We start from the raw sequence: 12,302 nt of genomic DNA, 5'->3' as shown, positions 1-12,302 counted from the left end.
AGTGGAGCTGCTCAGTGACAATACATCAGACTGTGGTACTACTGGAAAGCTTCCAGGTATGAATGTGTAAGAGTGTGACATATAACGTGTGAGTGCAGGGCATTCATGCAAAAAGGGAGGCTTCCTCTCAGTGAAAAAAAAACACATTTAAAGCTGCAGTAGGTAACTATAAAAAAATCAGGTTCCTCTGGCCCCTCCTAGCGTTCCTAATGGCATTTGTAAGAATCCACAAGAATATGAGAAAGCTCAATTGGGTCTCAAAGCTTCAAGCCACCAACCCTTCTTTCTTTCATCTTTCTCGGCTCTGATTGGTTGTTTTGGTTCAGGTCCAGTGGAGTCATTACAGCACTAGCAGGAGCCAGATGAACCTTGCCTTTTCACTGATTATCTTATTATAGCATTTAATGAATAGAGAGAGCTTAAGAAGAACAGGGAAGGTGGGAGAGAGGGGATGACACCTACCAGATGAGCCACCAGAGTTCCCCACTTAATACATTTCAAGGCCTAAATTCACATTATGTTTTGGATTTTAGACTTTATTAGACACCGCAGAGAACCTGGAAAAAATATCTGAACCTATCCTACTGCATGTTGAAAACGTTTTTGCAGAATGTCCCTATCCCTTGTAGTTAATATTTGCATACTGTTTCCATTTCATCCAAACTGCTTGTTGTTCTCTAAAGTACCACTATAAAACAAAACACAGCACCATCTATATTCAGACATTTATTTAATACACTGTGTACAAAAGAATTCAACTGAAAATATGACATTGTGTATGAATGTGTATTCTGTATTCGTACAAACACATGAATACCAACATTTCATACTGACAAAAACCTGAACCCGTCTTAAAAAGGGACCAACGGTCAAGACTGTATCAAAATAAAATAAAAAACATTGGAGGGTGGAGGGAGCAACAAAAAAACTTTACATTCTAACAGTCCCACAAGAGACGCAAAGGTCACTGTTTTCACAGAAAACACTCAATATATCTGACCACAGAGCAGTTCATCATTCTTCTGTTTCCTTAACACTGACATTATAAACCCTTCCTGGGTTCCACACAGGCAGCAGCTTTGAGATCAGGGAGAAGCTGCTCCTCTGACAGGACCGTAGTGCCTCTGACTGCCATGCCACGCACATGTCGAGCTGACAGTCTGACTGTGAGCTGCTGAGCCAGAGTGTACAAAGGGGAAAGCTTACATATAACACACACTGCTGGGTGCTTCTTCACAGTCAATACCAGTTGCCCTAAGGAAAGGGGGAAAAAAGGCCTTTCCTGGTCAGGTCAGCAGAGTTCATTTATATTTTTTTTCCAGGGCTGGGCCAAATAAAGCAGTTTAAATACTATACGATTCTTCTTCAGGCCCAGTTTCAATAAATCATAGCTGTGGTTTAATTTTGTTGGCCTTTATAAAGTGCTTCCTACATTTTTGTCTTACATAAAAAATCATGTAAGGGAAAAGATTTCTGACCCTTGTGTACAAACCTGACTGATGACGTAACAAAACTAGGAATATGAAAGCAATATCACATGTAGTTACACAGTTACAACAGCCACAATAAGAAGGGAATTCAGTCGTGTGGAAAGCTTTCTGCTGAGGAGGAGACTTCCGTTTGGTCGACCATGTTGATGGCGTGGAAAGAGACGGAGCAGATAGGCAGCAGGCCGCAGCAGCTCAGACATAGTGGTCAAGTGTGGTGGCTTGTTTCAGTCTCACTGTTAAAAATGATCACTATAAAAACAGTAAGCCCCATCTGTGATCATCTTAGAGTCCCTCAGTTTACTCTCTCTTTGCTCTCCTCTCTCTCTCTCTCTCTCTCTCTCTCTCTCTCTCTCTCTCTCAGGGAGGCAGATCCCACTGCTGCAGGTTGGTCGCCTACAGACACGGCAGCGTGTAGGACACAACTTCATACTTCTTCTATTTGTGTCTTAAAACCCCTGCAGTGCTTTGATCACAGAGAGTGGCTCTTCCAGAGGCCAGCAGTTATCAGAGTTGTTCCCAGGCTGGCAGCAGTGCCGCCTAGTGTCCGTGCTGTGGGTGCTGGTTGTGTTGGTTGTTAGCAGGGTGGTTGGGGGGCAGTGGTGGTCCGTTTACCCCAGGGTGGTAGAAGGCACAGTTGCTCTCGTACCTACAGCTTCCCTTCATCATGAAGTGACGACACACAGGCCTCTTGGACATGTCTGATGGTAGGAAACAACAGAATTACACACACACAGTTCACATGATCTCCTGTCTTCACCTGGTCCCTTTATTTACCATTGCAGACTTATATTAGAGGCTTAATTATTCATTATTTTCAGTCGCTTGTACTTTTGATGACTGTCTGACTTGATGACTACTGTCAATAAAACACAGCGCTTTCTTCAACACTTGCCACTTCGGGCTAGGAAATCTAACAACTCACTTGCCCAATCGTGCAAGTGGTAAAAAAGAATGAAACACATGATTTTTTCTGGATCTGATAATGGGAAGTATCTAAGGAGTGAGGCATCTTGCTTAGATCATTTTACCCTTACACACTTTTTACTTAAGGCTAATATTTGAGAATAGAGATTATTGCCCAAGCCTTATGTCCCACTTACCATTCATGTTGTTGTGTCCTCCTCTGGGCCCTCCTCGTCCTCGTCCCCTGAAGCCCGGCTCTCCTCCTCGGCCCCGACCTCCTCTGTGGAAGTGGCCCCCTCTGTGGGGCCCTCCTCTCATGGAGTCATCTCCCCAGTAGTTGCCATTGTCTCCCCGGCCCTGGCCCGGTGGAGGCCCCATCATGCGCGGGCCTCCACCGGCATTGAAAGGTGGTCCATGGTTGTGGGGGGGCGGGGGGTGATTGAAGCGAGGCCCACCCTGTGGGTTGTTGGGCGGGTAGCCGCCGTTCATGGGAATCTGCATGTGCATGTTCATATTGTTCATGTTGTTGATGCCCGGCCCGTGGCCCAGCAAACCCTGGTTGACTGGATAGAGAGAGAGAAACAGGGATGAGAGACAGAAGGACCAGGACAGGTACTGCAACTGCAGGGGGACAGATGGTGCTCAACAATTAAATAAGAGATGGGGTTTACCTGGTGGAGGTCCACCCTGGTTCTGGTTCTGGTTCTGCTGGAGGGAGCCCAGTAGCTGTTTAATCTTGTCTGAGAAGTCGGGCTGCTTGATCAGGTCCTCAGTAGACTGGTTACCAGAAGCACCCTGATACAAACAGGTGTTATTAGCTACACATATTTACACTGATATTTAAGTCTCGTGCTTTAATTAGTGCATTTGATCCAGAAACAAAATGGATAAAAAGTTTCTCCTGCTGACTATCTGACTGTGTTATCATATACCATGATAGATGAGAGCAGCTCCTGCACATTGACGGTGGGAGCCACGGGGTTGTTGACGGTGTTTGTGGCTTGCGGGCTGCGGGAGGTGTTGCTCAGATTGACCATGAGGTTGGCCAAGACGGGTGGCAGCTTGGAGCTCTCGTTCTGGTTCATGGCGGAGCCCTGCTGTGACGTGGTGTCCATGGGTTCACCGTAGCCGTCGTCCATCGCTGAGGAGTCCTGCAGGGGGAGAAGAGTAAGGGCTTAGTGGGGACGGTATTAGGGCTGCAAACTAATGCTTTGTTTCATTATTGATCTATCTGTTGATCATTTTCTCCATTAATCGACTGTTTGGTCCAGAAAATGACAGAAAATGGTGAAAAGTAAAAGCCTAAAGCCCAAGGTGACAACCTTAAATGTCTTGTTTTTACAACCCAAAAGTCGAATCAAATAATATTTTGTCTTAGTCATTAAGAACTAACAAAATCAGAGAATATATGTCTTATGTCTTAAAAAATTACTCAAAACAATTAATCCATTATCAAAACAGCTGGCAATTAATTTCATAGTAACAAAACTAATTAATTAATCAACGTGGTATACACACATGTGTGGAATGTGTTTAAGAAGAGAAAGAGACATCAGAGACAGAGTGTGTTTGGTTGTACTAACCTCATCCAGGGGGATGAGACGGGGAGGCATCGGTTCATAAGGCTCTGGGTCTGGTTCATGTGGACTGTCGGGCACACTAGTGATAAGAAAGGATAGAAACCATTAACACATTGCAGCCAGTCACCCTCAGAAGTTAGACATATAAAAAGTGTCCATTTGGATATCTTAAGAACGTGGTCTTCGCTTTTTAGCATTTATAGCGCATATGCAGAATCTTGAAACTACCACACATACAGCAGTCCTACCTTTCTTTGCTGAGGAAGATCTCCTGCAGGATGCCCATCTCACGGTCCCTCTGGGTGAGTTTCTCTGTGCTGTTGGCCCCAGGGGCAACCAGACTACCGGTCAGCATCAGGGGCCTCGGGGGCGTCCAGGGTACCCTCTCTTCCATGGTGTCATGGGAGAGTCGGCGGGCCATCTCAAACGTCTGCCTGTCCATCATCAGCTCTCGTTTAGCAGCCTCGCCGAAGTCCTTGATCTTGTTGACGTTGACTGTGGACGGTAATTGAAAGTGTAAACGACATCATTAGTAATTAATATTTGTTGATGGTTTACAGACCCACTGGTGTCTGAGAACAGTACACCCATGCCTTACCTCTCTCTGTCTCGTCCAGGTCAAAGTAGAAGTAGTGTTTGAGCTGCTCCTCCTCCGCCCAGTGAACGGTCTTCTTCTTCTTGCCCTTCTTGGTCAAGCTTTCTTCTTCCCCGCGTGGTTCTGCCAGAGCATTAGGCTTCTCGCCTGGAGACAACAAGAGACAATGAGAAGGACATATGTTAGGAGGCTGGGAACATGTAAAGCATAAGATGGTAAAATGTCAGACTCTATTTGAGGGAGTTTTTGAGGACCTTACCGTTGTCAGAGGCCTCTGGGTCCTCAGCGGGAATAGGGGTCCCAGGCTGCTCTGTATCCTGGTTTTCGTCAGCAGGAATGGCAGAAGCACTTTCTGGTGACGCTGGTTTAGCAGAAGATGAAGAATACGTAGAGGGTTTGCTGTCAAATGGACTTGGCTGAGGACAGAAAAAAAAAAGTTAGATGACGGGTTTAACACGCAACCTTTACATTATTATTATTCTTTCATTGGCGTGTAAAAAGACAAATATGCTGATAGCTAACAGTTCCTAATACTTCAAAAGCATAAGGAGACAGACTCTGATTCAGCAATTTCCTCACTAATTTGCATGCTTGGTTCAAATTCCAACACAAAATCTGAACACAAAGGCACAAAATTGAAAATATTCTGCGGATGTTTTGGACACAATGGCCATAGTACACACTGATACTAATGTGAGATGAGTCAGTCAGTACCTTGTTAGACGTGGGGGATACAGCCTTGGTACTGGTTGTAGTAGTAGAACCAGGTTTCTTCTTTTTGATCTTGATCCCAGGCACTGGGGCAGAATTCAGAGCATCTAGGAACCCTGTGCACTCCATCGCTGCAGTGAGGACACAAAAGACAACAGCTCAGTTTACCATTGCAATGGTCTCTTTAAGATATAGCTCCAGGCTGATTTTGTCTTTCTGTATGTTTGAACTTACGTTGTGCTGGAATGATCTTGACTTTGATCTCTTTGGCAGAGTTAGAGGGGGTATTTAGAGGTTTGTATTTTTTCTCCAGAGGTGGCGCGTCAAATGGACCAGAGCTGTTGAAGGACGGAAAAAAAATATCATCAGCCACCTGACGGCAGCAACGTGTGAGGCAGTTGCATGAACACACCACCAGATGGTGCTGTACTAACAGAGATGGAGAGGTGACAGGCAGAGGGTGCAATACCTTGGTCTCTTGAGGACTGGGGGCTTGATGTTGTACTTGTCGCCCAGCTGCGGGGCTGCAGGCGTCTTCTTCACAGGGGCCGGGTTGGGGGTGTCCATCTCTAATCCTGCACAACACAAAAGAGAGGTTATTATCTCATTTAGAGCTTTTTAAAATCCATCGTACAGGGCCAACTACGCCACTGCTCATTGGGTTACCTATGGAGCGAATCTTTGCATGGCTGGGTGCATGAGCTTTAGGTTTTTCCTTCTTCTTTTCCTCATCTCCACTCTTTTCCTTCACATCCCGCACCGGCACCTTGCACTCCTCTTTCTTCTTTTTCTTATCTAGAAGATAAACACACAGTGTGTTACAAACTGCTGCAAGGAGCATTTACATGCACACTAATTTCTCACTATTATTCCAAATATGTCAATTCAAAGGTATAACAGAATATTCTGTTTGGGTATTAAGCCCTAGTTGTTCCACCATGGGAGAAACATGACTGCAGTTTGAAAAGGAAGGAAATTCATCTGTAGGATGTACAGCATTAATTCATTAACACTTAACACTTAATCAGGAATATAAGTAGAATATAAATTTTCATTAGCAATGTTAAAAGCTTAATAAGGATATTGTCTTATTCAGAATAAGTGCAAAACCAGAATGTTTTGTACATATAAACGTAGTCATTGTAAAGTGGACACAGACAGTTAAAGTGAAATGATAGGTCTGTACCGGCAGGAGAGTTGCCGCTGCTCGACACACTCTGGGAGCGGATCGTAGCCATCCAGCCATCTACGAGCACAGATGCCAACTTCCTCAGGTCTAAAAATAAAAAGACAAGAATTTGAGTGAGATACACGCTGCTGTCTCTAAAAAAGGGCTGGGATTTTTAATGACAAGCCAACTGACCTTCAGTGTCTGCACTCTTACTCAACTGCTTCACCAGCTTGGCTGTGTTGTTCTGGGAGAAGATGGAAACAGTGGTTAGATGTTACAGCTGTTGTTTGGCATACTGAAGGAGGTGTGTTCTGGGGAGATATACTGAAGGTAAACGGTACCTGTTTGAGGTGGTCCACTTTGAGAGGCAGCTTCTGTAATGTGAGCAGGATGAGCTGCAGCAGGGGGGTGTTGTTGGTGGTTTTGGAGTAGGTGAGCCAGGAGTTGAGCATCCTGTAGCCACCAACTCTGATAAACCTGGATGAAGGAGGGAACAATTGATTTATAATATAAACATGTACTATATGAGTGGAAACAATATATGAATGCAACAGATTGAAGTTGACACCCTCCAACTGTTTTTCTTTACACCAAGGGGAGCTTCAAATTGTGAGAAATCGAGTAACAAGTAACAAAGTAACAAACTTAAACATCATAAAAACAACATTCTCTGAACTAGTGAACTTTTAATTATTGAATGCATAAAAAGCTCCCATCATGTGAAACTGTATCACAAGAACAAACAAACTTGTGTGAGGAAAACGTACGTATAAATGTAGCATGGTTCTAGCCTACTTACCTAAAGTTAGCTTATGCACTCCTTTGTGTCATTTTGTTCATGTAAAGCTGCAGTAGGTCATATTTGCTAAAACTTTCACTATATCCTGACAGTAGTACACGAGACAGAGAACCAGGTTGCTCTGGCTCCTCCTAGTGCTTCTAATGGCATTTGCAAGAATGTTTTTGTTCAGGTCCTTAAAGGGGAATTATAAACTATTATAATTTTTTGCATCACTGCACGCCTTCATTACATCAAGACCAGTCCATTTCATGCATGACAGGCGTAACAAAAGGGAAACTAGAGACTTAACCCATTATGAATGCAATTCAGGACCTATTTTACTTTTCAAAAAAGTAAGGAGGATATGAAGGAAAATCTGTATTGGTACTACGTTGGTTTGATTTGTAGTTGTGATGATCAATGGCATGACCAATACACATTTCCCCCCCAAAAAAATTTAATAATGCAACTTTACACAAATAACATTAATTTAATCAACTAATTAATCAATTTTGCACCTGTAAAATCATATTTAAGACCTTTTAAAGTCTAGTCTTCGTCTTTTTAAGACCTGGCAGACACCCTAAAGTCAGGCCTACCTGTTAAGAACATCGTGGGATTTCGTCTGCAGCAGGATGTTCAGGTACATACATCTACTGACCATCTTGGTAGAGGCTTTCATCAGACTGCATTGAAAAAGAGCAAAGGTGTTATGGTATGCCCTATTGTAAGAAGATATTTAGGATATACACTTAAAAGCACAGACATTTGTCATGTCTAACTTCAGTTCCTCACCTGAACACTTTTGGGACTCCCTCCAGGCTGCGGAGCTCCCCATCTTTTCCCAACAGAGCCTCTACACCCTTCAAAACCTCTCTGGGGTCCACCGGTCCCCCTGCCATATCTGAAACACACACCTAAAACAATTAATACACATTCCAAAAGGAAAGGATGGATTCAATTTTCTGATACCTACAAACAATTGTTTATCTGTGCTAAAAAGGTATTCAAGTGCTGATTACTGAGGACTGTTGGCCTGCCAGGCAGAAAGGGTGCTCCATGCTACAATATTTCCACACAAGGACCCAATAAATGTGGTTTGGTTCAAACAAGCCCTGTCAAGGATTCGCATCAAAACCGTAACAGGCCAACAAGGTCACTGCGGTCAGATTCAACTCACGAATAAACACAGTGCACATCACACTCTGAATCATCTCACTACAGTGATCCAGTGAACACCAACCTGTCTGTACCAAACTCCCATCAACACCAAGGTCCAAAGAACAGACGCACAACACCCAAACACATCAACACCAACAAGAGTCTGAGCAGCAGCACGTTCATTATGCTGCCAAACAGCCCTAGTTACAAACCAACTCACAAAGCAGTGATTGAGGAGCAGACCACTCCGACCTACTATGCTGTAAATGATTTGAATATCAGGCTACGGTAGAACACCATCTACACTGATGATTTGAATCACATGGTCACATACAAGACACTAAAAGTACAGGCAGCAGCATTTTCTTCCAGCCACACAGCACTGTTGCTCTGGCAGTCAGACATCCAGTGCATGATGGTTCCACGTGCTGCCTCATACTTGACATGTTTGGAGTGGTTCATGGGGACAGCAGGACGCTGCAACGTATTCCTCAGCAGTGTTTCCTCTCTGGGATTTTTATTCGCAGGACAGGACATATAGTAATATAGTTAGCATGTTCATTATTGTGTGTGAGGCAACGCTGTTTATTCCAGTTAACAAAACTGCATGTTTATAAAACTGACGTAATAACATAACATACAACATAACTTTTTTTTTTATTTACCTAGCTGTTTCCCTAATCATATCAAACTTAACTATTTAAATGTATTAAATATTTATAACTATTTTTATTTCTTTACAAATAAAGGTATTATATGTATCAAACACAAAACAGGGTGAAAGGTCAAAGTTTTGTTAGGATAAAAGTATAAAAAGAGAAGAATTTTTGCAAGAAATGTTACTAATAATGATTTATACACTTTTTAATAGCACACGTCTATCACAATCATTCACATTTGTGCAACTCAAACAAGAGGATGGAAACAAACATCAAAAAACCTACTTTCACTAATTAATATGATGAGAAGATGAATGGTACAAATTCAGATTATATAACAAATTAAAATGTGACCGAAAGGTAACTGTATGAAGTATGAAATGCTTGAAACTGTAGAATTAGTTTGTTAAATGCTCATCTGTGTCTGTTCAAAAGGGATTATCTGACTGAAGGCATCCCTATGTCGGACTACAGTGCTGTTAATGACATCACTGTCAACGCTTCCAGCCAGAAGGTACAAGTCAGGCCACTTACTGCCACCTACTGGTTAGTTTACACACTGGCACTATGCAGTCTGTGTTGTTGCACAATAGAGAAATGCATTACAGATCATTACAATTGTAAGTGCAGCATTACAATTGTAAGTGCAGCATCACATGACAATGGGCTGACCTGTCACACATTAATCTAACTATAAAACATGAATGATGATTTATAATCCCTACAAGTTATTATCTTTGAAAAGTCTGATGTGATCCAAACAAAGACAGCAAACACTAAGTCAACATGCCTTTATGAATCTCTTCACTTTTATGGATTTGAAAAATTGTAATGACAGACGGCCTTATGAATGAACCCCCAACAGGTTCATGATGTAACTGCTTGGACTGAGTCTTGTAAACATGCACTTGTTTCTCCGTGTTTATGCGTCTTATAATGAAGTTTTTGTGCCAATTGGTGTACAAAACCTGCAATTCTGGCGGAAATCAATTCACTGGAAAAGTCATGATGTGAGGAATCAGTTAGATCTTACCCGTGTAACTGTTGTAGTAGAAGTTTTATATAGTCTCAGACCTCCACAACACTGCAAATAACCCAATTCCTGTAAATGTCACAATTGTTACACATATACACAAAATCAGTGTTAAACAAGGCCCTGGTTCCTGATTCATTATTTGTGCATAGTAATACTGTGGTGTACTGGTACGTTATGGCAAAACAAAACTCAATGACCAAGCCTTCTACAAAAATTAATTACCGTAATGTTAATAACGGTTGCGCAACATGAGTATGAGTAAGGCAACGGCGTATATTCATCACTGAGAAAGCGAATGAATCAAAAAACAAAGTAAAACGCCCTCGGTTATATAAGGGCAGTACACGCAGCCTATAAATGGCTTGCGCTTAACCTGACATCTGTCATAGCTGAGAACATGCCTGCTCCTGCGGCTAAGCTGCTTCACAAAGGGGAGGGAGCTGGAAGCTGGCTGCTTATCAGAGCCCTCCCTCCGTTAACCACTTCGACGACGGCAAACCAACCCCTACACAACTAACAATGGCTCTCTTAGCAAAGACAGTACTGCTGGGTAAAAAAAACATGGCTATCTAGCGAACCCATACGGCACTCAAGACAGTGCCGTCGGGGCACCACCTGTTCTGCATTTCAGTTTTGTTTAAAAAAACAACAAAAAAACAAAAAAGAACTCCCAAATGTAGCTCCGAGAACACGGCTAGCCCCCGGAGCTGTCCCGAGGACGAAAGGCAAACCACAAACAATCCGCCATTTTTGTTAATCCCGACTGTTTGTGCTTCGAAAGACCACTTCGCTCGAGTCATCCTGCAATCTTTATCCACAGATTGCCGAGTACATGATGCGGGCTTTCGGGAAGTGCTATAATTATCGACATTTCAACACACACAGTGCTTCATAAAGTATGTCCACAATCCTTAAACTAACGCAATCTTTATGTATAGATTGCGGTGGGTGTTCGTTCCGTGGAGCAGCCCCTACACAGCAAATCTGGCAGGCAAAAAGTCCGACTTCATGAGCTGGAATAGAGCTTCTTATGCCTACGGCAATCTTTATGAATAGATTGCTTATGGTTATTTAACGAATTTACTGGCTACATTAAGTTTTTATTTGTACAATTCGTCCATTCCGTCTCACACACAAAGAAACGGAGCCTTGTGCATCCGTCCACTTTCCTGTGTGAGCTCATACTATAGTCTATATTCAAATTGTTTAGTAAGGACCAAGATAACTTACGGTGCCTGCTAGCCAGCTACCGCTAGCTAGCCTATTGTCTACGACTATTTTCATTTGATTGTTCTCGATTCAATTTAACTTCAAAATCAACTTACTATTGATACTATAGATCCTCAGCGTCTCGGGTATAATAGAGTGTGCTTTTCAGGCACTTATATCTCTTATTTCATCAATTTTACATCGTCAACCTTCATGGTTTTAATATCAACTGAAAGACTTCTTATGGGTGGGGCTGTGATAGCTAAAGGCTACCCTTTCCTTCAGGAACAAACTGGAGGCAAAAATAGTAATCAAATGTCCATTACTTGAAGAAAAAAATATGAATTTGAGTAGAGTTGTTCAAAGTCCTCGACGGTTCAGTCTTCGGCAAAGCAAATTCATACCTGCAAAACACACAAAGAAAACACACACTTAATTTCGACTGACAAATTCCGTCGTCTTTCGTCTATATTAACGTCCTTTGTTGGGTTTTGAATACATTCACTAAGTATTTCACATTTAAAACGGACAAAATGTTGAAAATAAGCCTTGCTGTCTTTCTGACTTCACTTACCTTTGACCAAATCCAGGAATGAGCTCGAAGAGGAGGGACTTAGATTTTATACTACGTGACGTTTTTTACGTCACAGACAACGTTTTTTCCGTTTTCGGTGAAACAAAATGGTGGATGACCGCCCTTCTCTGCCTGGCCAAGGGCATAATGGCGTATCTTTCAATTTGGAAACTATTATATGGAATTACTCGCTAGATTCACCATAAAAGTATTGTGTATTTGTATAATTAAAAAGAAAATAAAACACACCATCGCATTTTGTTGATTTAGCTAGATTGTATTAATTCTCTGATATATATATTTAGTTAATATTATTTCTTCAAAATGGCGACTGATTTCTAGGGCCGTGAGGGTCACATGCGCCAGTCAGAGAACGCAACATTTTAACAATCATTTATACCCAACCGACTAAAATAAACACAATGAAATACA

General features: G+C 42.3%; 1 protein-coding gene across 4 annotated transcripts; it reads right to left on the bottom strand.

The window, feature by feature from the left end:
* Positions 1 to 713: 713 nt before the first annotated feature.
* ppp1r10 (protein phosphatase 1, regulatory subunit 10) lies at positions 714 to 11,809 on the bottom strand. Of its 4 annotated transcripts, none has more exons than XM_051415324.1 (18): positions 11,623 to 11,809; positions 8,027 to 8,148; positions 7,831 to 7,917; positions 6,792 to 6,927; positions 6,643 to 6,694; positions 6,466 to 6,555; positions 5,946 to 6,074; positions 5,749 to 5,854; positions 5,514 to 5,617; positions 5,283 to 5,410; positions 4,828 to 4,984; positions 4,572 to 4,715; positions 4,222 to 4,468; positions 3,977 to 4,052; positions 3,326 to 3,544; positions 3,065 to 3,188; positions 2,591 to 2,956; positions 714 to 2,188 (listed from the first exon to the last, which is right to left on the bottom strand). In XM_051415324.1, exons 2-18 carry the CDS (start codon positions 8,131 to 8,133, stop codon positions 2,028 to 2,030), a joined length of 2,433 nt encoding a protein of 810 aa, XP_051271284.1. In that variant the 5' UTR covers positions 8,134 to 8,148; positions 11,623 to 11,809; the 3' UTR covers positions 714 to 2,027. The 4 variants fall into 4 exon arrangements, with proteins under 4 accessions (XP_051271284.1, XP_051271285.1, XP_051271282.1 ...); XM_051415325.1 differs by having other exon boundaries at positions 8,027 to 8,135; XM_051415322.1 differs by having other exon boundaries at positions 11,413 to 11,808.
* Positions 11,810 to 12,302: the final 493 nt, after the last annotated feature.

Source organism: Dicentrarchus labrax, unplaced genomic scaffold (genome assembly GCF_905237075.1).
Source record: "Dicentrarchus labrax unplaced genomic scaffold, dlabrax2021, whole genome shotgun sequence".
In the NCBI taxonomy this organism is placed as follows: Eukaryota; Metazoa; Chordata; class Actinopteri; family Moronidae; genus Dicentrarchus; species Dicentrarchus labrax.
Note: the sequence above shows the minus strand (reverse complement) of the source record. Positions and strands in the feature narration are given on the sequence as shown.